At 35.1% G+C, this 23,641-nt stretch overlaps 1 protein-coding gene and 1 long non-coding RNA gene across 2 annotated transcripts; one reads left to right on the top strand and one right to left on the bottom strand.

Annotated features, from left to right (window-relative positions):
• Positions 1–8,973: 8,973 nt before the first annotated feature.
• LOC112742198 (uncharacterized) lies at positions 8,974–11,478 on the bottom strand. Its single transcript, XM_025791441.1, has 4 exons — positions 11,460–11,478; positions 11,281–11,331; positions 10,962–11,097; positions 8,974–10,867 (listed from the first exon to the last, which is right to left on the bottom strand). Exons 1-4 carry the CDS (start codon positions 11,476–11,478, stop codon positions 8,974–8,976), a joined length of 2,100 nt encoding a protein of 699 aa, XP_025647226.1.
• Positions 11,479–18,116: 6,638 nt separating this feature from the next.
• LOC112741419 (uncharacterized) lies at positions 18,117–21,202 on the top strand. Its single transcript, XR_003171472.3, has 4 exons — positions 18,117–18,292; positions 18,388–18,441; positions 18,517–18,664; positions 20,909–21,202. It is a non-coding gene; the product is annotated as an uncharacterized lncRNA (long non-coding RNA).
• Positions 21,203–23,641: the final 2,439 nt, after the last annotated feature.

Genomic DNA, 23,641 nt, shown 5'->3' with positions numbered 1-23,641 from the left:
GTAAGGTTTTTATGAATTTGAATGAAGTTTAATTTCAATTTGTGTTTGATATATGTTAAAGAAACTTTGTTTCAGTTGTTTATCAGTGATTCTATATTTCTGGTTCATATGTGCTGTTTCTTCTTATTTATTGGTAACAACCATAATTTGATTGATTCTGTATGTGTATATTAAATTTGATTTCTTACTAGCTAGCTAGCTTGCTATAGTGATATGACATTATTATTATGCACAGCTTCGTATTTAGGGCTTAAAGAGTTTTTGCCACCATATTTGGATCAAAATCTCACAAATCAAGAACTCATCTCAGGAGTCAGCTTTGCCTCTGATGGTTCTGGTTATGACACACTTACACCAACTCTCAGTGTATCTATAACACTACTCTCTTTCTTTATCTACATCTTATTTATCACATGCCTGAAATGGTTATAATTCCTTTTTATTCCTCAAATATATGTTTCATGCCTAGCTTTAATTTGTCAATTTGGTTAAAAATATTTTTGTACAAAATTACTTACCTAAATCCTCTTTATGTATAGATATAGATGGATAGAAGTATTAAGTATACATAGATTGGTTAATTTTTCTGAATTTGTATTGGTCTCTCTATCAATTGCAGAATGTAATTTCAATTCAAAAACAGTTGGAACATTTCAAAGAATACAAAAATAGGTTGGAGAGGATTCTTGGTAAACAGAAAACAGAAGATCATATGAAGAACGCTATATTTTTCAGAAGTGCAGGGACAAATAACTTTGTTATTAATTATTTTACATTGCCAATACGAAGAAAGACAGGGGATAAGTTATTGTTTGGAACGGTGTAGAATTGAAGGAAGTAATTGGTATCCAGAGAAAGAGAAAGAAAAGGACAGAGGATAAGTTATTGTTTTGCAGCATGAAGCAGTAGCTACCTGGCGTTGATGCTAAATTGCAGAAGATTGCAGATTCTACGAGGTTAGTTGTTGTCATCAGATGATTGATGGTTATCTGTTATGCAATGTAACAGTCATACGAAGTGAATTCAAGGGGCATTGAAATATTCTGCAAGAGTTGGCTTCCTGAGGCATCCAAGCCAAAAGCAACAGTGTTTTTCTGTAATGGATATGGAGACATCTGCACTTTTTTCTTTGAAGGCATGTTCCTGATATTAATAACATGTATCTGCAATTAACTAGAGCAGTAATGCTGTGAATTAGCAACTCGAACGTGTCATGGGATTATTTTCAGGCATAGCTAGGAAGATAGCATTAGCTGGATACAGAGTCTTTGCTATGGATTATCCTGGATTTGGCCTTTCACAAGGCCTCCATGGCTATATCCCTAATTTTGATGGTCTTGTTGATGATGTCATTGAACATTACTCCAAAATCAAAGGTAATTAAATTCTCACCATCTGCTCTGTCTCGAATTTTAGTTGGTGTTAATTTTGCTGTCATAATAAATCTGTTGAGATGCCATTAGTTTCTCCTCAGAAAGTAGATCAAATATGATATCATTGTCTCCTGGTTGGTGGTTTTTGTACTTTAGATAGAGTAAAGTGATTAGAATGGCATAATGTTTACTTCTGTTCTATCATTATAAATTAGCCTGTATGAAGCAATGCTTAATAGTAGAAAGTTCAAAGAGGATATCAGAAGGAATGAGTGTCAACTAGGCAATAGCATAACTAGAATTAAAGCATCAAATGTATGATGTGCATTAGGAAACTATGATGTGCAGAAACCCCAAGGGTAACATTAACATTGCAGAGTTGAGAAAGGCCGCAGAAACTCACAAGGACAACTTATCAGCACTTATGGTAAAATTTGCTTCTTATATATTGATACTTGTATATTCTAGTTATATAAGCAAATTGACATTATTGTCAAACTTTGAGCCTTTTTTATACTAAGTTTGGTTATAATTTGATTGTAGGTAACATATCCCTCAACCTATGAATGTACCTACGGGCTTAGATTATTCCTGCGAGGCTGCGACCACTTTGAGCCTTTTCTTACTTTTTATGAGATATACTTTTCTTTGAGTCTTTTCTATTATTCTTACTTTTCTTACTTTTCATGAGATATACTTCAGTTCTATGAATGTACCTACGGGCTAGATTATACTTCAGTTCTGTTTTCTTTTAAAGGAAAATGGATGACTGCAGGCTCAATGTCAACAATGATGAATTCTGTTTTAAATATTACAACCAGAGTGCATATAAGTTGTTATCCAAGTGCTTTGCGAATCCTTGCAGCATAGACCAATATACTATGATATTTGCATGGCAGTGATGCAATATTGGAATATTTCTAAAAAAGTCTTGCCTCTTCCTCCTCACTCAAGTGAATAATAATTGTGTTACTTTATTTTATGATTGATGTTGTACTTTGTAGTTTTATATGATTATTTGTATGAAGTTATATTGTATTATATAACTTAAGATAGATCAATTATTTGTATGATTATTTTTTATCTCTCTCATTGTGTATCACTTTTATATTATCCTATTAAAAACTTATAATTCTGGATAAAACTAAAAATCATTAGTGTTATTTACCTTATTTTTTAAAATTTTTTTATGATGAACTCATCTTTATTAAAGTAAAAAAATAAACTGTATAATATATATTTTACAACTATAAGTACAAAATTACTTGAAATTTAGATAATAATGATCTATTCACTAATTACGCTATATCCTTTTGGTAAATGGTTAAAGATCAAAGTAGAATTTTACTCTTAAAATTTTAAATTTTAATATTTTTAAAAATAATATATTTACATTTTTGCAATCGAAAAACAATCTTTCTTGATGGGCACCGAATCAAAGAGAGAAGCAAAAATTATTGAAAACCAAAAAGAAAGAGAGATGAGCTCGTGTTTAGCTCTTATCATGCAGTAACAATAGTACTCACCTAAAAAAATTATTTTTTAGAAATTCCATACAAAAAGAAAGTTAGGAAAGAGACGTTGAAAATGTGAGTGTAGATGGTTTCAGAAGGAATGCCGGTTTCCTTTTTTAATGGTAAAAAGTAAAAACCAACTCCAAATGACATGAACATGAAAGATGAATGTTGGTAAGGGCAACTGGGAGAATTAAAAATGTTGGTCAGAATAGTTTTCTTTGACCAAATACTTCATATAGGACCAAAGATATTAGCCTAGTTTAAGATAAATCCAACAAGACACACCAAAGAATATAGCATCAAAAGCAATTGCCCTAAAGATCATGGTTCAATCCATTCTGCGTTATTGCTATTAGTAGACAGTCCTGCATTCCTTGATCTTAAAGCCATCTGAAAACTTAGAATCTGAAAACTCAGAATCTAATTTCACAACACAAACTCATCTTAGATTCATAAAAATTAACCAGAAAGAAAGATGAAAGTGAAAAGGCAGTGGCTTATACATATTTGGAATGTAGTGATATCCTGTTGTTGCAAGGCTATTGCTAATTGCAGATCAGAACTGTCACACAATTACAGGTAAGATCAAAATTAACCATATCGTATTGAATAATTTTAATTGAAATTACAACAGGATTTAAAAAGGAAAGGGGGAAGGGAGAAAATGTTTACAATGAATTCTATGGGAGTCAATTTTTGGAACCTAATGTATGGTCTAATGCTCAAGTTAAATCTCGCATGTTACATGGCCTTTGTAAATAAATTTACATGAAATATTCCTAACTAGCATCTTAAACCAGAAATAAAGGATTCCACAACCTTAAACCAAAATACTATACCATATTACAGCACTTCATTGCTATTGTACGAAGCATTCTCGTCATATACCTACAATATAAACAATATAATATCATTAGTACTAGCTAATAGGCAGCAATTAAAACTTTGTCATAACTCATTGGTAAAAATACTTACTAGTGAGTCATCTTCAATGTTCATGTGGTCATCCAAGTCATTATCAAATGACATTCATATCATATCATATGGTTATGGACTTGCAGTAAAGGCAAGAAAAAAGGAATAGCAAAGTGCAAAAAGCCAAGAAGGGGGTTAAAATGGACATGAGGCCATAATTATACAAAGGAAAAATATTATTTTGTATGAAATCACATTCACACATCTGCACAAGAATTTAATTATAACTTTACTGGAAACAAATTTATATAGACATGCAATCATTATTGTTATAAAGGTAAAATTCTTTGATTCAGTCATCTACTTTGCTAGTTGAGGTTTTGACGTTGAAAAGGGAATGGTTCAACGTTCAGATTTGATTGGCCTTTACACTCAATTTTGTTTCGATTTCATGGCAATAACATTCCTCCTAACTACTGAGTAGCACAGCAATATCATCACTATTATCACCCAAAAAAGAAAAAAACATACGAAATGATGAATTGAAATGGCATAATGATTAACTAACCTCCAAGCGTTGAGGCAGCGTCTTGCGCGGCGGCGGCGGAAGCAGGTTGCGGCGTCATCTGAGGCGTGTTGTGACGGCGAGGATTGGCGAACAAGAGATACAGCAGAGGAAGAGGATGAGAGAATGGTGGTGAATGAAATTGAATGAAAAACCCTAGCAGAAATGCTTCTCTTCTCTTCTCTTTTCTTCTCTTCTCTTCTCTTCTCTTCTCTTCTCTTTAATCTTCTGCAATTTAGCATCAACGCCAGGTAGCTGCTGCTTCATGCTGCAAAACAATAACTTATCCTCTGTCCTCTTCTTTCTCTTTCTCTGGATACCAATTACTTCCTTCAATTCTACACCGTTCCAAACAATAACTTATCCCCTGTCTTTCTTCGTATTGGCAATGTAAAATAATTAATAACAAAGTTATTTGTCCCTGCACTTCTGAAAAATATAGCGTTCTTCATATGATCTTCTGTTTTCTGTTTACCAAGAATCCTCTCCAACCTATTTTTGTATTCTTTGAAATGTTCCAACTGTTTTTGAATTGAAATTACATTCTGCAATTGATAGAGAAACCAATACAAATTCAGAAAAATTAACCAATCTATGTATACTTAATACTTCTATCCATCTATATCTATACATAAAGAGGATTTAGGTAAGTAATTTTGTACAAAAATATTTTTAACCAAATTGACAAATTAAAGCTAGGCATGAAACATATATTTGAGGAATAAAAAGGAATTATAACCATTTCAGGCATGTGATAAATAAGATGTAGATAAAGAAAGAGAGTAGTGTTATAGATACACTGAGAGTTGGTGTAAGTGTGTCATAACCAGAACCATCAGAGGCAAAGCTGACTCCTGAGATGAGTTCTTGATTTGTGAGATTTAGATCCAAATATGGTGGCAAAAACTCTTTAAGCCCTAAATACGAAGCTGTGCATAATAATAATGTCATATCACTATAGCAAGCTAGCTAGCTAGTAAGAAATCAAATTTAATATACACATACAGAATCAATCAAATTATGGTTGTTACCAATAAATAAGAAGAAACAGCACATATGAACCAGAAATATAGAATCACTGATAAACAACTGAAACAAAGTTTCTTTAACATATATCAAACACAAATTGAAATTAAACTTCATTCAAATTCACAAAAACCTTACCATAGAAAAAGCAATAAAACAAAATAAACTAAATAGAATCTGAGTTTGGAAAGAAGCAAGAAAATATATATATACAAGAGATAGGGTGAAAATGTTACCTGATAGAAAGCGGGGGAAGCGGGTTGTGCGGCAGCGGGAAGCGGGTTGCACGACGGCGGGGAAGTGGGTTGCGCGGCGTGGAGAAGCGGGTGGCACGGCGGCCGTGGAAGCGGAAGCGGGTTGCACGGCGAAGATGAGCGGATGAGAGAGACGGCAGAGGAAGAGGAAGAGACCATGGCAATCAATATTGAAAGAGGGCAAAACCCTATCAGAGCAAATGGTTTACAACGTTGAATCTGTGATCAAAATTAAAAAGGGAAAAGTGTAAAAGTTAATAAATACAGAGGTCAATTTCTAATTTTTAGTTTTTTCAAAAAAAAAAAAAGGGGTTCAATTTATAATTATTTTTAAGTGGGTTAATGATACTCCCACATAAAATATGGAGCAAGAAATCCATTGCCTGTATATTTAATGATGCCACAGTATAAAATATAATGAAAATCTTCTAGGGTAAATTAACATTTTTTTTTCTATTTTAAAAACAATGTAACAACTAAGTGCGGAGCCCTCTTATCTCCAAAAAGACCTAAAAAAAAAAATCTAAAACTTCTTACATCAAAATCTTTTTTTATTGGATACATAGTTTTTCTATTTTAATAAATTTGTTTATTGAATTATAAAATTACTCTCAAGATATTAAAATAAATATTGATGTAAGACATTTTTATTTCTCAATAAAGACTAAAGGCATAAATGGCAAGATGTGTATTATATTAGATAAAGCCAAGAAACAAAATTTTTAAAAAAATTATATTATCTCAGCATTATTTAAAAAAAAAAAAGAATAGATTGATCATCCACTACTATCAACACCACACAGATTTTACATCATCTTCTTCTGTCTATTACTATTTACCACCAAAAAATTTTTGGGAAAACTAATATAAAGGACCATTAATAAAACTTAATTAATAAAAAGGATTATTAATTTTAAAATTATTAAAAAGGACTAATTTATATATTATTAAAAATAAAAACAAAAAAATGAAAAATGAAAAGACAATAATATCCAATAATCTTTCTTCTCCTTCCCTTTGTTTTCTTTCCCCATCTTCTTCACCCGTTCTCAAACCCACTCCATATCCAACCTAAGGAAAACGTCGGTGGCGCGCGCTTGAGAAGATTCGCCAAAGGTAGAATCGTCGTATCAGAGGCCGAATCGATGCCGTCTTCGTCGCGTCAAAAGAGATTCGTCTTCATCACCATCCAGCAAAGTTGTCAGAGGCAAAATCGTCATCTTCGGGTAGAATCGTCTTCTGAAGCTCGTCGCCGGCGGTGAAACTCATTCATCCCTCGTCGACCATCGCTCCTTTGACTCCTCCAGTCGCTCGCAGCAGCAAGCCCCACCTGAAGCTCCCCAAAGCCACACGCTTATTTCAGGTTCAAGTCCCTGCCTTAAGCTTTTGAGCTATATTAGTATCCCTGAAATTAAAAATTGTATAGCTTTTAAGGTGAAAACTGCAATACATGATGAAGTTTGTTAATTTTCAATTCATGAATAAGATTTTAGTGTGATCTGGAAATGCCTTAATTCAAACCTGATGATGCTATTAGTCACTGACTCACTGTTTTGTTTTACTGATTATGCGATTTTCAATTTTGTTTCTTTCAAGTTATAAGGGCATATGCATTAAACAAAATCTAAGTTACAGTTTTTTTAATGAATATAGTAGTGCATTATTGATGTTAAGAGCGTTATCTTTGGCCCCAGTAAGAACTCTAATAACACTTGTTGTCTATATTGAAAAATACATTAATGAATGAATGAATCTGAATTTGAAGGGTTTATGTTCAATGTGTGTTTGGTATGAGGCTGAAAATAAAGATGGATCAGTTTTTGTTTCTAAACTTGTGTTCTAAAATTTTTCATGGACTTTAAACACAATGCTTTGGCGTTGCTTATGATTGTAGCATTTCTTCCTATTTGTCTAATTAGAAGAACCTGATTATATGTCATGACTCTTAATTATGTTTACACAAAAAAATGCAGGATTTCAAAGATAAAGAGCTTACTTCAACAATTTGGTCTAATAAAAAGGGTCATGTGGTAAGTATCACTACTAGCCTTTAGGTGGCTACAATTTAGTGACCTAAAATAATTTATATTGGTTATAATAATAAAAGTTTATGGTGATTGTTTTGCCAGAGAATTAACCAAAGTTCTTGATTTCACTTTATACTTTGTTTCTACAGGCTCAGGCAAGACAGCAAGGAGAATACGAGACTTTCCACCGTGACTTAAATATTGGATTTGGTAAATGAGATTTTAGTCTTTTGGATCTTGAAAACCCGTTTCCAAATAATGAAGCTTCTGTCCATCTTCTTTGGCATAGAGAGAAAGATTTGATGGTGCCTGTTATAGTACAACGATACATCGCCGAAAATCTTCCCTGAATTCAGTATCATGAACTCAAAGGATCTGGTCACTTGTTCCCTTATCTTGATGGTATGAGTGATACTATCATTAAGTCACTTTTAGGTGCAAAGTAGGCTTCTATGTTATAGGCTTCTCCCTATCTGAAAATTCAAAGAGTTGATTAGAGTGAAATGTATTATCTACATTGAAATATCATTGAGTACACATGGCTGTAGGGAGAATTAGGTTACTTTCAAACATGAATTCTATCTCTTGCTTGAAAACAGATTGAAAGAGAAGCTGAAATGTTTCTCTACAGCCTCATTGAGTCTATGAACTTGAATTGATTTGAAATATGAATTTCTTTTTGATGAGTGTGATGATCATTGTCCATGATTATTAGTAACTAGCAACTATCAAGGCTATCAATGAAGCATAAGGAATAATAGTATGAAAACATTAGAGTGATCTAATTTTACTGGAAGACTGGTATGGAAGCACAATTATTCATTGGATCTTTGACTTGTAATGAAAATATCAATTGAAAATTTTATAAAGTGTTTCTTTTTCTAAGATTGTTTTGTTTAACTATGAGCAGAGTTACACAATTTCAGTGTAAAATTGCAGAGTTTGTGTAGAAAATTACAGAACATTAGTGCAAAATCATAGAAAAAATTAAATTGCAGATTTTTATTTACTAAGTGCAGCAACTTTAATGCAGAATTGCATAATAGAACTAAAGCCAAACCTGTTGCATAATCCAAGTGCATATTTGCATAAACGCTATTAAAATCAACGTAAAACTATAAAATTCAAGTGTAAGATTACACAAATTTAATTAAAAATCAAAGTAAAACTATAAAGTTTAAGTGTAGATACAATTAAGAAACTCAGCAGAATCACCTAATATGCATAACTTAAGAAAAACCAATATTGCAATTCTAAATGTGACAATCTATAAAATTAGAACTACCTAAAAGAAATTCATATTTTTTCTGGATTAGGATTTCTACATTTAGAACGATTATGACCACTCTGATCACATCGGCTACATTTGTAAACATGCACATCTTGAAATTGTGACTCTCGACGCTTCTTGCATGGTCTTCCCAGAGGACGAGTTGTTGTAGGTGGCATAAGAAAAATATTATTCTCCCAGTCTGTTAGGGTCAGGTTGTTGACATCAGGCATATCATGAGTTTCAATTGGGATCATACTGCTCGCATAAATCTTTTCTTGTGAACTTTTCAGATAGCACTCCTCTACATAGGTGTAGATGTTGCCATGTAATAATTTAATTGCAGCACAAGCATGTGGACATGGAATTCCAGTCATTTGCCATTCAAGACATGTACATTCTATGCGTAGTAGATTCACACATACATCAACATTTGACCCTCTAACCATAACATTATGATCTCCATATCTCACTGCTTTAAGAAACTCACTTCTAGCTACATGCTCCATCAATATTTTATCAATCTTTGGCCCAACTTCATTCTTCCATTTAGTCATCTCTAACTTTGCAGTATATAACAGATTTGCAAGTTTGTCTCTATGCTCTGTTATTAAAGCACAAATACTATGAGTCCTCTCTTTTCTTATCCATGAATTAAATGATTCAGCTACATTGGTAGTTATGAGGTCCCATCGTCGATGAGGGAATTGAGACTTTGCCCATTTGTTAATATCTCCTTTAGTCTCTAACCAATTTGCAAGTTCTGGTGAAAATGCACGAAGTTGTTCCACAGCTTCTGTAAATTCTGTGCCAAAACGGGTATAACAAACTGCGTCTAGTAGTTTTTTTGCATCTTCTTTTACTTCACCGCGTATTCCCCTCTGTAATTTTTTAGTTTCTGCACAAAAATTTTCTTTCACATGTCGATAACAATAAGCATGTCTATCCCTGTCATATACTTGCTCCACAGCTGCAATAATTGATGGATGCCTATCAGATATTAACGTAACTGGAATTGACCCAGTTAGTTCTTTCAAATTAGATAGGAACCAAAGCCAATTCTCATTATTTTCAGCACTAACAATTGCATACGCAATCGGAAATAAATCATTATTTGCATCGCATGTAGAGGCAGTTAGAAGAGTTCCCTTGTATGGACCACTTAAGTGGTAACCATCAATAAATAATATAGGCCTTGCTCCACGAAGAAAACCTGTCACACAACACCCATATGCAACAAAAAGCTTTTCAAATTGATAACTAGGAGAGCATGTCCATTTTGCAACTGTTTGTGGATCAGTTTTCACTAAACGATTACATATCCAAGGAATTAGCATATATGAATCTTTAGGTACGCCATTAATTTCAGCTAATGCTTTCTCCTTTGCAGCCCAAGCTTGGTGATATGTTAGTGAAAATCCGTATTCCTTGAAAATATCATTTCGTATGTCATTAGGCAACTTGTCAGGAGTTAATCTCAACTTGTCGACAATAATTGAAGACACCAAATTAGATCTGAAAGAGTGAGTACTCTCCAATACATCTTGAGCTGAGTGCTTATGATTCTTGATAAAATGTCTCACCACGAGGAACGAAGTATTTTTTCCCATAGCATAAGCCGACAATTTCCACGGACAACCTTCAACCTTGCAGACACAAATTATTTTACCCGGACTATTCTTTAAGAACTTGTATGTAAACTTATGAGCAATACCATATTCAAACAATGCTTTCCTCAGCTTATTTGCATTTTGAAAAATTTGTCCTTCTTCCTTTATAAGATCATTCCACTTAGCAGAGCTATTAATAATCTGAGGTGTAGGGACAAGTTGGGTTGTACATAGAATTGGTGTCAATGGATTTTGACCATCAATATTAGTAACGACATCGACTCCTTGAGTTGAATTACTTGATAGTGTACTAATCATAAAAAAAATTAAATTAATTTCATAGCAATTCACTAATCACTAATATAAGAAAATTTATAAAAAGATAACCCAGTTGGAATACATACCTGTCATGAACGTTGTCGTCATTGTCCTCATGAGGTGCAATATCATGGTTAGTCTTTTCTACCTCCATGATATATACATGAGCTGTATCATCATTGAATGTGATCAATTGGTTAACACTATCAATATCAATGAGATCTATGAGTTGAGATTGGTTAAACTTGACTGTGTAGGTAATGCGTTTATTCTGCATATTTTCCTTGGTTCGAAGCCATATCTTATGCATTAAATTTGAATGCGTGCATCCTTCTTCAATTAGCTCTCCTATGATTTTTCCTCCATGATAAATAATTTTCTGGTTTGGTACAACTTCAATATTACCTCCAATGTGAAAATAACAAAAAATTTGTCGACGAACAGTAGATTCCATGTCTATGCAAAAATATAAAACAATAAATAACCAATAATGAGGGAAGAGACAAAATCTAAAAACGAATTTGAAAAAAATATATTACTCAATAGTAATGTTTCTGCAAGAATATACCAGAAAATCAACTTACCTGCCAGGAGTATACTCATAGGTACTCTCAGGTCTTAAGTTTTGTGATTGGCAGCAACAAATGTCTCTATGAGTTATAGATGAAGAATAAGGATTTGAGTGTCATAGATAATTAGAAAAAAAATTATGTTAAAAAAAAGAAATAAATGAAAAAATAATGTAAGGATATATTTGTCTCTTCACAAAAAAAATTTGGTCCTTTTTTTTAAATATTAAAAAATAAATCTTTCTAAATAATTTTAAAATTAAAGGTCCTTTTTAATAATTAAATCTTCCTAACGGTCCTTTATAATAATTTTCCCAAAATTTTTCCCACTACCATAACAATAAACATCTTTTCTTTAAAAAAAAGTAAAAACAGAAAATATGAAAGAAGGAAAAAAATGGGCACCATGAACCCAAAGACCACAATGGTTACGTGAGTACATTTAGGGGTTTATCTCTTTGTAAAACATAGAAATGCCATTTTAATAAACAAATGGACAATGAGAGAAGCAGAAAAATATTACTCTGTGATAACTGATAAAAATGCCATTTTAAAAAACATGAAGTTTGGTTTCTATTATTCTGTGATAACTGATAAGTGATAACCTTACTATAGCTTTCTTTTTCTTTTTTCACAACCCCGTTTTATTGTTCGATAAGTAAAATATTAATTCAAAAAAATAATATGATTATGACACCACGGTATAAAAATATGGTGAATTTCTTCGGTTGTTAATTATTATTTCTTTCTCAACACAAAAAATAATTACCATTTCTTTATATAGTAAAAATAATTTAACAACTAGGTGTGTTAAATTTATTGTTTTTCACGGTAGTATCAATTCAGATTTTAGAATGTTTATGAATCTTTACTGTGCTAAGTTTTTTGGTATCTAAAAGAATAGAAACAAAGAAAAAGAGGCCAAATAGAACAAAGCAAAGGTTCAAGAAGCAACAACTTTCCCAATTACAATCTTCTGCAGCTCCCATTCTGGATAATCAAAGTGACTTCACTTATTGTGCTAACAATTAGTATTCAATCATATGATGACAGATGATGAAATGAATATAGAGGCACTAACATTAAATAAGATGTTCCAAAATGATATAACTATGATAAAACACAAAATTATAAAACCCAAAATCTCAATAATCTCCAAACAACTAAATAGGAAGCAATCAATCCATGAACAGCAGAAGCGTCGTTGAAAATAAAATTAAAAAAAGCTAGTCTTTCACCATCTACTCTTCAACTATTGTTCCCTTCTAGCTGACATAGATACCATCAAGGAACTTCCTAATATCCTTATTTTTCACATGGCATTTCTGTTAAATCAACAGAAAAAGAAAACTTACAATTAGAATCCAGGCAAGAGGAAAATGTAAACTGTTTGACAATTTGCAAGTGAATAATAAAGAAGAAAGAATGAACCTGGTTAATGCCCATTTCTATCCAAAAATTGACAGAAATTGGTAGAAATGCTGTACGTAACGAGATTGTTTAGTAATTTTTTTTTTCGCGACCTCTTAATTAAGTATGGAGAGATTATGCTATTTGAGCTATACCTTATTGGCGAGATTATTTAGTAATTTACCTACTAAATTTATACAAATAAAATAAAAAATACAATTATCTTAACTACTCATATATCTATCTTCTATTTATAACTAGTAACTGAACCGTGGGATGCACGAAAATAAAAAAGCTACCTTAATGAAACTAAAAAAATACTGATTCTTCATTAAAATAATATTTCATTACTTCTTTTTGAACTACATTTAGATTCATGTACGTACTTAATCAACCTTAGCTGTTAAATTTGGGTCTAAAAATGGTATCTTAATCGACTTTAAACAGTCATCAGCTACGCTTTTTAAAAAAATAGAGAAATAATAATCACTAAATCATTTAACCCTTTAACTACTTTTTAGTTACTATTGTGCTTTTAATGAAATAAATTTGCTAAGGTCAACAATCACGACCACTGCTGGTTTTATACTCGCCGTCGTTGATCCATTGCTTGCATACGCTTTTCATAATTTTTTTTCGTTAATTCTGATTAGATCTGCAGAGGGGGTGAAAGCGAGAATGAGAGAGCAAGAGGTGAGAGCGGGAATGAGAGAGCACGCATGAAGTTTTTAAATCTGAAAAAATGCTAAGAATATTTTTGGAATTTAAAAAATATTGAAATGTTTTAGATTAGGTTTTTTATTCTTAATTTTAGCATATTTGTTTTTTAATAGAATATTCTATTATATTAGATTTTTTTTCGATGGTAGAGACTTAATTAAAAAAAATTAAATGGTATAAGAACCCAATTAAAAAAAAATATAGAGACTTAAATTAAAAATTCAATGAAATTATAAAAACTTGCAAAGTAATTAAACTTTTAATTTTTGGATAAGTAAAATCATATCATATCATATCATGGATTTAATTTTGATGCACTGTAAAGTAGTTTTACACGTGCATCCAATTAGGTGACGCCAAATCAGTAAAAATAACTATTTTTTATATGGAAAAGTATATGGAACCAAAAGGTGATCAGCCAAAAAGTAAACAAAACCGTTTAATTAGAATCACTTTTTGAATAATATGTTTGAAAACTACTCCTGGGATCACGGAGCACAAACCAAAATCCGATATTTCATAGAGTCCAAATACATTTTGGCTTGTTTTTGGCTTATATGCTTTTGGTTCCCTAGTTGTTCTCTTTTTATATTAACCACATAAATGTTCATAAAAAACGGATATAATTATACGATTATATAACACGATTTACATTATAGGTGCATCAAAATTAAACTCATCTCGTTTTACGTGAGTTTTTACTTAGTGTTCCCTTTTGTTCAAGCACATATGCTCCATCTTCATCTTCCACGGATTCAATTCATTTTAGTCTCTTCCCATCCTCTCTTATTTGGTCCCCTTTCCAGTTTTTCATTCAGGGTTTCTCAATTCTCACTTATCTCTCGTGACATCTTCCTACCCAATCGCCCTTTCATTCATCATCATTACAGTATTGTAAATATATATTTTTTGAATTTCAATTCCCTATTCCCTTATCGTGACACTGCCCAATCCTGTGTTCTTTCCCACCTCATTACAATCAATGATATCTCGCTTTTCTTTGGCGAAGAAGCATGCAGAGCTTTATTTGATGTCCCCCATTTCAAAATTTAAATTTAAATTCATTTGTATATATTCATTTCAAGGCAAACCATAACCTCAATTATTTCGTTCGTTCAAAACTGTAACATCCTACCACACAAAACTTTACGCTTAAGCCGTAAAACAGAGGTGGTGTGGTATTACGATCTCTAAAACAAAATATATACATAATAGTATCTGAAAAAGAGTAATATACGAGGAGCCTTAGAAAACAGGTAAAACAAAATCGCAAAATAAAAAGCGCATCGCTCAGAAAACGAGATTACTTACGTGCTAAGAAACCTAGAGATCATAGATGTAACTAAGTAGAAGGTGGGGATTGAGGATCAAAAGTACAGAATATCAAGCTCCTAACTCAACCTACGAAACTAAGGCTAGCCGGAGAATATTTACATATATATATACATATCCCGAAAACCCAAAATACATGACTGAAAACCTAACTCTCCTTAAACCTCTAAGAGGGACAAAATAAACAAGTTTCTTGGAGAGAAAGCTAAGTACATATATACATAAACTGAACAACAAAAGAACCCAGGAACCACTCCGCTGCAGAAGTCCAGACGCCTAGCAAGGTGCCTCTCGACCTGCATCTGAAAACAACAACATAGTATAGGGTGAGAACCGGAGGTACTCAGCATGGTAAAGCTGCCATGCACATAATATATAAGGTTCTGGGGGTAGATCGCCGACACTCAGATTATAGAACTTAATTTATTAAACAGAAACTATAATGGGGTAGGTCTTCTAAGGAGTTCCAAACTCAACTTAAACCTAACATTAAAACTAAACCTGTCCACCTTTCCTCCGTTCCTCCATCTCCAATGATATTTTATAGACAAACAAACAGACAAGTTTAGGCACAAGTAGAAGGCAGGTAGTGCAAGTAGCAAGCATAACAATTAGCATGATATATATCTAGTTAGGCAACCTCAAGTAATGCATAGCAGACAAAACAAACAGAATGCACATGATGTATGTCTGTCCTATGGCTGATGAGGTTCATCTGTCGGTTATTAAGCCAACCCGACAAGTCCGGTTTGCTAAATCATGGACTGTCCGCCGACGCGCATCCCCAAGAGTCTATGCATAGTTTTTTCTCAAATATATATAAAATTACTCAATGGGGTCAATCTTCCCAAGAATTTAGAGTGCTCGGTCACATCTTACGTCGTAGGGTCAACAGAGTATCGAGTGTCGACTTGGAACACGTGGTGGCAGGCCGCGGTACTTTACCCAGGGAAACGCGTATCTCAAATCAAATGAGTATATAATGCCACAATAATATTCATAACCATTATAATCTTTGCAAAATCATATCATACATGCCATAATATCATATATATTCCAATTATACTCATTTCCATATTTGTTTCACCAATTTTTCTATTTTACTTCATCTCCAAGCTATCTCAATTTCCTATCTCCATCCTAATACTAGACCTCATACTATGATTTGAGACTAAAAAGATGAAAATAGAGGTTTAAAAGTTTAGAATTCGGTTTAAAAACTCAAAATATAGTTTTGCAGAACATAAGGCCACGCGTACGCATCCCCAAGCTATCTCAATTTCCTATCTCCATCTTAATACTAAACCTCATACTATGATTTGAGACTAAAATGATGAAAATAGAGGTTTAGAAGTTTAAAATTCAGTTTAAAAACCCAAAATCTAGTTTTGCAAAAACAGGACCACGCGTACGCGTGGGTCACGCGTATGCATCGGTACGCGTTTAGGCCAAGACGCGTACGCATTCCCTGATTACGCGTACGCTTATGCGCCAGGCAGAAGGGTATGGTCGCGTATGAGAAACTTGCGTACGCATAAACCCCAAGTCACGCGCACGCGTCGGCCACGCATACGCGTGGGCGTGCAAATTTAGGCTATTACGCGCACGCATAGGTGGTGCACAAATTGTGAATCACACTTTTCACAACTCGTACCACTAACCAGCAAGTGCACTGGGTCGTCCAAGTAATACCTTACGTGAGTAAGGGTCGAATCCCACAGAGATTGTTGGATTGAAGCAATCTATGGTTATTTTGTAAATCTTAGTCAGGAAGTCAATTATGTTTATCAGTTGAATTGCAAATAAACAAGAGAGCATGGATTAAAGGTTACTTGTTATGCAGTAATGGAGAATATGTTGGAGTTTTGGAGATGCTTTGTCTTCTGAATCTCTGCTTTCCTCTGTCTTCTTGTTCACGCACGCACGTCCTCCTATGTAAGGTCCCACATCGGTTGGGGAGGGGAACGAAGCATGCCTTATAAGGATGTGGATACCTCTCCCTAGCATGACGCGTTTTGACGAGTGAGTGTGGGGAGCTTCGGCTAGCATCCCTATCGTCAAAGGCAAAACCGTGAGGCCTTGTGTGCCAAAGCGGACAATATCGTGCTAGCGGGTGGTCTGGGCTGTTACAGATGGTATCAGAGCCAGAACCCGGATCGATGTGCCAGCGAGGGCGCTGGACTCCCTTAGGGGGGTGGATTGTAAGGTCCCACATCGGTTGGGGAGGGGAACGAAGCATGCCTTATAAGGATGTGGATACCTCTCCCTAGCATGACGCGTTTTGACGAGTGAGTGTGGGGAGCTTCGGCTAGCATCCCTATCGTCAAAGGCAAAACCGTGAGGCCTTGTGTGCCAAAGCGGACAATATCGTGCTAGCGGGTGGTCTGGGCTGTTACAGATGGTATCAGAGTCAGAACCCGGATCGATGTGCCAGCGAGGGCGCTGGACTCCCTTAGGGGGGTGGATTGTAAGGTCCCACATCGGTTGGGGAGGGGAACGAAGCATGCCTTATCAAGTTGGAAGGAAGAGGATACCTATTTCTGAAGATCACTTCAACGAACTAGAATCGGATGATCAATCAAAAACTAAAAAGCTAAATCCCCATCACATCGGACTAGTGGCGTATAGGATCGTTTTACTATCACAATGTTCGAACCTGCATGATGTGTTTCACATATTACAGCTTCATAAATACACCTTCGACCCAGTTATGTCCTACAACCAGAATCAGTCCAAGTAAGAGAAGGTCTGACGCTTCCAGTAACTCTGGTTAGGATTGATGATACTAGCATTAAACGTTTACGCAGGAGAGAGGTTTTCTTAAGTGAAAGTAGCTTGGTGTTGGGCTGGTATTGAAGAATACACCTAGAAACTTGAGACAGAGATGCGGAAGGACTACCCACACCTCTATTCAGGTAGCGCACTCTGAATTTTGAGGACAAAATTCCTAATTAGGTGGGTAGGATGTAAACCCCGCTAAAATCGGTATATAATTAGTCAATAAATCGAATTTTCAATAGGAAAATTAAATACGCAAAACTGATATCAAAATAGGATAGAGCTCGTCGAAACGAGAATTTTGATACCAATTTCGAAAAGTTTGGCCCAAGATTGGGCCGGATGGGCCGAACTGGTTGAACCGGACCCAAAATGGGCCCAAGGCCCAACCAAACCCAATCCATTAAAGAGGCACAGCTTCTTATTTCCTTTCTTCTTCATTATTCACGCTGGGAAACTTTCTTAGGGGGAAGAAGAACACAAGCAAAAACCTAACCCTCACTTTAATTTCAAATCCATGTAACTTTTGATCCGGAGCTCCGATTGACGAACCGTTTGCGGCCACGCGTTCACCGTGACGAGCTCTATGAAACCCATGGAACAATTGGGTAGGTAACTCATTATTTCCTTCTCAGCCAGCTTCTCCTAATTTCGGAAATTTATGAACAATTAAGTCAAAAATTGTTCAATTCTTGTGTTCTAGGTTCAAGTTAGCTTCCGGAACTTGTGGGCTCAAGCTATTGAGCATATGGGTATGGTAAGAATACCCTAACCCTAGCCAAATCTTGTTTTAGTAATGGAGAACTGAAATTGGAATATGTATATGTAATAGGTGTAGATTAAGTGGGTATATATGCATTGGGAATATTTGGAGGCTTGTTGGTGATCAAAGCTTAGTTTGTGGCTGTTTTACTTGAGCTTGAAGAGGCTGTAATTTTGTGTTAAGAAGCTGCCTTGGGTGAATTAAGTGATCGGCCAAGGTATGGTTTAAGTTTCATACGTTTAATATTTACGGTATTGTGAAAGCTTAGGTTAGAGGTACCATAGGATAAGTTGAATTGTTTGTTGTATTTAATGATTAGCCTTGTAATGTTATTGGAATAGATTTGTTGGTGGACATATATATTGGAATTATGAGGTGTGGAAGTTATTAATAGTGTGTTCTTATATTTATTTATGATGGATTAGGATTGGTGTTTGTTGATAAGGATGTAGAGTTGTGTTGTGGTGGTATTGCATGTGCTGTAACTAATTATGTAATGATCGGAATTGCATGAGACCAAGTCTGGGCTAAACTTGGGAATATAAGGAACTAAACTGGAAAATTTGGGACCTTTTTGTTAAATATACAATTTATGGCAATTTTTTTAAAGTTAGGTTGTTAAATCTGTCCTGCAGCAGAAAATGTCAAACAGGGCAGCAACTTGTTTACCTTGTTGCGACTTCTACGAGTTGAGTTTTGGAGCGAAACCAATTTTGTTATAAAATTTGAATAATTTTCCTTATTTCTCTAAAACCTCTTAATTTTAAGAGTTGAGGATTGGGAGTTGTGAGTTTTTGAATATTGGTGGTCAGAGCTGAAAAGAAACAGATTTCAGCAAGCTATGTATCAACTTCCAATGCTTGTAACTCTTAGAATTGAATAACAATTGGGTTGCAACCAAGACACACTTGTTCCTGGATGAGTAAAGTTTAACTACATTACTTTTAAAAGTCATTGGATTTAACTTGGATTTTATATTGAATTTTGAATATCATATGCTGCTGCTGTTTTTCTGGTTTTATGCACTGCAGAGCAGTCACGGTTTTTCCTTTATTCCCGAGGCTAGAAAAATCAGAAGATTATGATATTTAGTTTGTTAGAAAGCTTATTTCAATATGAACGCCTGGATATAAAGTTTGTGCAATTCTGAGTTCATTTGCTATATTAGAAACAGAAAAGAAAATAGAGTGTCGAGGATGTCTTAGTGATGGTCATGGGTTCGAGAAGTTAAAGTTTAATCCTCGTGTGATGTGATTGGTTAACGTTAGAGTTGGGTTGATTTAAAGATTATTTGATATTAAGAAGTTTGAGAAGAATTTGATAAATAGTTTGGTCAGGACCTGGAAAGGGTAATCAAGATGAATTATAAGGGAATGATGATGAAAGGTGTGAAAGGGAGGTTGTTAACAAAAGGAGTTAATATGCCATGGCTTGATGAATGATTAAACAATGATTATGACTATGAAATGGCTTATGAATGATGATATCTGAGATACGAGTTTCCCTGGGTAAAAACCGTGGCTTGCCACCACGTGTTCCAGGTTGATTCTCGATACTCTGTTAACCCTACGTCGTAAGGGTGACCGGGCACGTATAAATTCCCGGGTATGGATCAACCCCCATTGAGTGATTATATGATGAATGTATGTGAAATCTATGCATAGACTCTTGGGGATGCGCGACGAGGGACAGTCTAAGGTTTTCGGACTTGTCGGGTTGGCTGGATAACCGACAGATGGGCCCCATCAGCCATAGGACAGACATGCACCATATGCATTTGTTTGCTTTGATTGCTATGCATTTTCTGGGTTTGCCTAATTGATTTATATCGCCTGCTACCTGCTATACTTGCTATTTGTACTATCTGCTCATTACTTGTGCGTGATCTTGTTTGGTTGCTTGTTTTTGTTGCATTGTGGACGATGGAGGGATGGAGGAAAGGAGAAATGGCTTGGTGTTGATTGAATATTGAAAATGAAGGATTAACCACATGACCGTATTTCGGTTCGGTGGCTTTCGTGATAGTGGTTCAGTGGCTATCGTGATAGTGGTTCAGTGGCTATTGTGATAGTGGTTCAGTGGCTATTGTGATAGTGGTTCAGTGACTATTGATATAGTGGTTCAGTGGCTATTGTGATAGTGGTTCAGTGGCTATTGTGATAGTGGTTCAGTGACTATTGATATAGTGGTTCAGTGGCTATTGTGATAGTGGTTCGGTGGCTATTGTGTTTTTCGGTTCAGTGGTTGTTGTTAGGTTAAGTTTGAACTTGAATAAGTTAGGCAGATTTAGAATACCTACCCCTGTTTATGGCTTCTATTTTTGTGCTCAAGTTGGATAATTGAATAACGGAGTTCTAGGATTGCCTATAGCATTCTCAGGACCGTACTTCTTATGCGCGTGGCACTTTTACCATGCTGAGAACCTCCGGTTCTCATTCCATATTGTGTTGTTGTTTTTCAGATGCAGGTCGAGAGGCTCCTCGCTAGGCGTCTGGATTCTGGAAAGCGAAGTAGTTCTTGGGTGTATTTTGGTTTCTATTTGTATATATGTATATATAAGTGTAGCTTACTCTCCAAGTAATTTATGTATGCTGCTCCTCTTAGAGGTTGAGGGAGAGATAGGAGTTTACTTTGGTATTTTGGTATATTTTGGGGACACTTATGTATGTTTATATGTATATACGTATCCTCCGGCCAGCCTTAGCTTCGCAGGCTGAGTGAGAGGCTAGTTATGCTGTTCCTTGGCTTTCCTTTATCTCTTCGTTTATTGTTCTATCATATTCCTATTAGGTTTCTTCACCCGCAAGTAATTCGATTTCCCGAGAGTTGTGCTTTTTATTTTGCGATTTTGTTTTGCCCGTTTTTTTTTAAGGCTCCTAGTTAAGTATCTCTCTTCCTATTATTATATATATATAATTCTATCTTTAGAGGTCGTAATATCTTACTATCTCAATCTTATGACTTAAGCATAAGATTTAGGATAGTAGGGTGCAAGCTGTGTGTTGGTGGATCACCGTTGTCAATGGCTACCTTCCATCCTTCCAGTGAAAACTACGCTCACGCGCTCTGTCACAGCACGGCTAATCACCGGTTGGTTCTCGATCCGGTTGGAATAGAATCCCTTGATTCCTTTGCGTTTGTCACTAACGCCCAGCCTTCAGGAGTTTGAAGCTCGTCACAGTCATTCAATCCTTGAATCCTACTCGGAATACCACAGACAAGGTTTAGACTTTCCGGATTCTCATGAATGCCGCCATCAATTCTAGCTTATACCACGAAGATTCTGATTAAGAGATCTAAGAGATACTCATTCAATCTGATATAGAATGGAGGTGGTTGTCAGGCACACGTTCATGGGTTGAGAATGGTGATGAGTGTCACGAATCATCACCTTCATCATAGTTAAGCGCGAATGAACATCTTAGATAGGAACAAGCGTGTTTGAATAGAAAACAGAAATACTTGCATTAATTCATCGAGACACAGCAGAGCTCCTCACCCCCAACAATGGAGTTTAGAGACTCATGCCGTCAAAGAGTACAAAGTTTAGATCGAAAAATGTCATGAGATGCAAAATAAGTCTCTAAAAGTTGTTTAAATACTAAACTAGTAGCCTAGGTTTACAAAAAATAAGTAAACTATGATGGATGATGCAGAGATCCACTTCTGGGGCCCACTTGGTGTGTGCTGGGGCTGAGATTTAAGAAATTCACGTGCAGAGGCCATTTGTGGAGTTGAACGCCAGTTTTTGTGCCAGTTTGGGCGTTCAACTCCAGCTTTTGATCCTTTTCTGGCGCTGGACGCCAGAATTGGGCAGAGAACTGGCGTTGAACGCCATTTTACATCGTCTATACTTGTGCAAAGTATGGACTATTATATATTGCTGGAAAGCCCTGGATGTCTACTTTCCAACGCAATTGAAAGCATGCCATTTCGAGATTTGTATCTCCAGAAAATCCACTTTGAGTGCAGGGAGGTCAGAATCCAACAGCATCAGCAGCCCTTTTTCAGCCTGAATCAGATTTTTGCTCAGCTCCTTCAATTTCAGCCAGAAAAATACCTGAAATCACAGAAAAATACACAACTCATAGTAAAGTCCAGAAATATGAATTTTTTCTAAAAACTAATGAAAATAGACTAAAAACTAACTAGAACATACTCAAAACTATATGAAATTAACCCCAAAAAGCGTATAAAATATCCGCTCATCACAACACCAAACTTAAACTGTTGCTTGTCCTCAAGCAACTAGACAAATAAAATAGAAGACTAATAGGTTGAGAAGCAATAATATCTCAGAGTTTTTGAGTGAAGCTCAGATTCTAATTAGATGAGCGGGACTAGTAGCTTTTTGCTTTTGAACAGTTTTGGCATCTCACTTTATCCATTGAAGCTCAGAGTGATTGGCATCTATAGGAACTTAGAATTCAGATAGTGTTATTGATTCTCCTATTTCAGTGTGATGATTCTTGAACACAGCTATTTTATGAGTCTTGGCCGTGGCCCTAAGCACTTTGTTTTCCAGTATTACCACCAGATACATAAATGCCACAGACACATAATTGGGTGAACCTTTTAGATTGTGACTCAGCTTTGCTAAAGTCCCCAATTAGAGGTGTCCAGAGTTCTTAAGCACACTCTTCTTTTTGCCTTGGACCTTGACTTTAACCGCTCAGTCTCAAGTTCTCACTTGACACCTACACGCCACAAGCACATGGTTAGGGACAGCTTGGTTTAGCCGCTTAAACCAGGATTTTATTCCTTTAGGCCCTCCTATCCACTGATGCTCAAAGCCTTGGGATCCTTTTTATTTGCCCTTGCCTTTTGGTTTTAAGGGTTATTGGCTTTTTGCTCTTGCCTCTTGGTTTTAAGAGCTTTTGGCTTTTTCTGCTTGCTTTTTCTTTTTCTTTCTATTTTTTTTTGCCTATTTTATTATATATATATTTTTTTCTCTGCAAGCTTTGTTCTTTGCTACTTTTTCTTGCTTCAAGAATCATTTTTATGATTTTTTAGATTATCAATGACATGTCTCATGTTCATCATTCTTTCAAGAGCCAACATATTTAACAGTCTTAAACAACAAATTCAAAAGACATATGCACTGTTCAAGCATTCATTCAGAAGACAGAAAGCATTGCCACCACATGTTACTAATTAGAATTTTTCTTATTAAAAACTCAAAATTTTATTGCCT

Source organism: Arachis hypogaea, chromosome 14 (genome assembly GCF_003086295.3).
Source record: "Arachis hypogaea cultivar Tifrunner chromosome 14, arahy.Tifrunner.gnm2.J5K5, whole genome shotgun sequence".
Lineage (NCBI taxonomy): Eukaryota > Viridiplantae > Streptophyta > Magnoliopsida > Fabales > Fabaceae > Arachis > Arachis hypogaea.
This window is presented reverse-complemented; position numbering and strand designations above follow the sequence as displayed.

Bases quoted from the DNA above. Each gene is read 5' to 3' on its own strand.
- LOC112742198 (XM_025791441.1), bottom strand. The intron at 11,098-11,280 runs GTAATATTGAAG...CTCAACTCATAG, and splicing joins TTGTTATTTTCACATTGGAG to ATCTCATTGATATTGATAGT. The intron at 10,868-10,961 runs GTATGTATTCCA...TTTTATGATTAG, and splicing joins GACGACAACGTTCATGACAG to TACACTATCAAGTAATTCAA.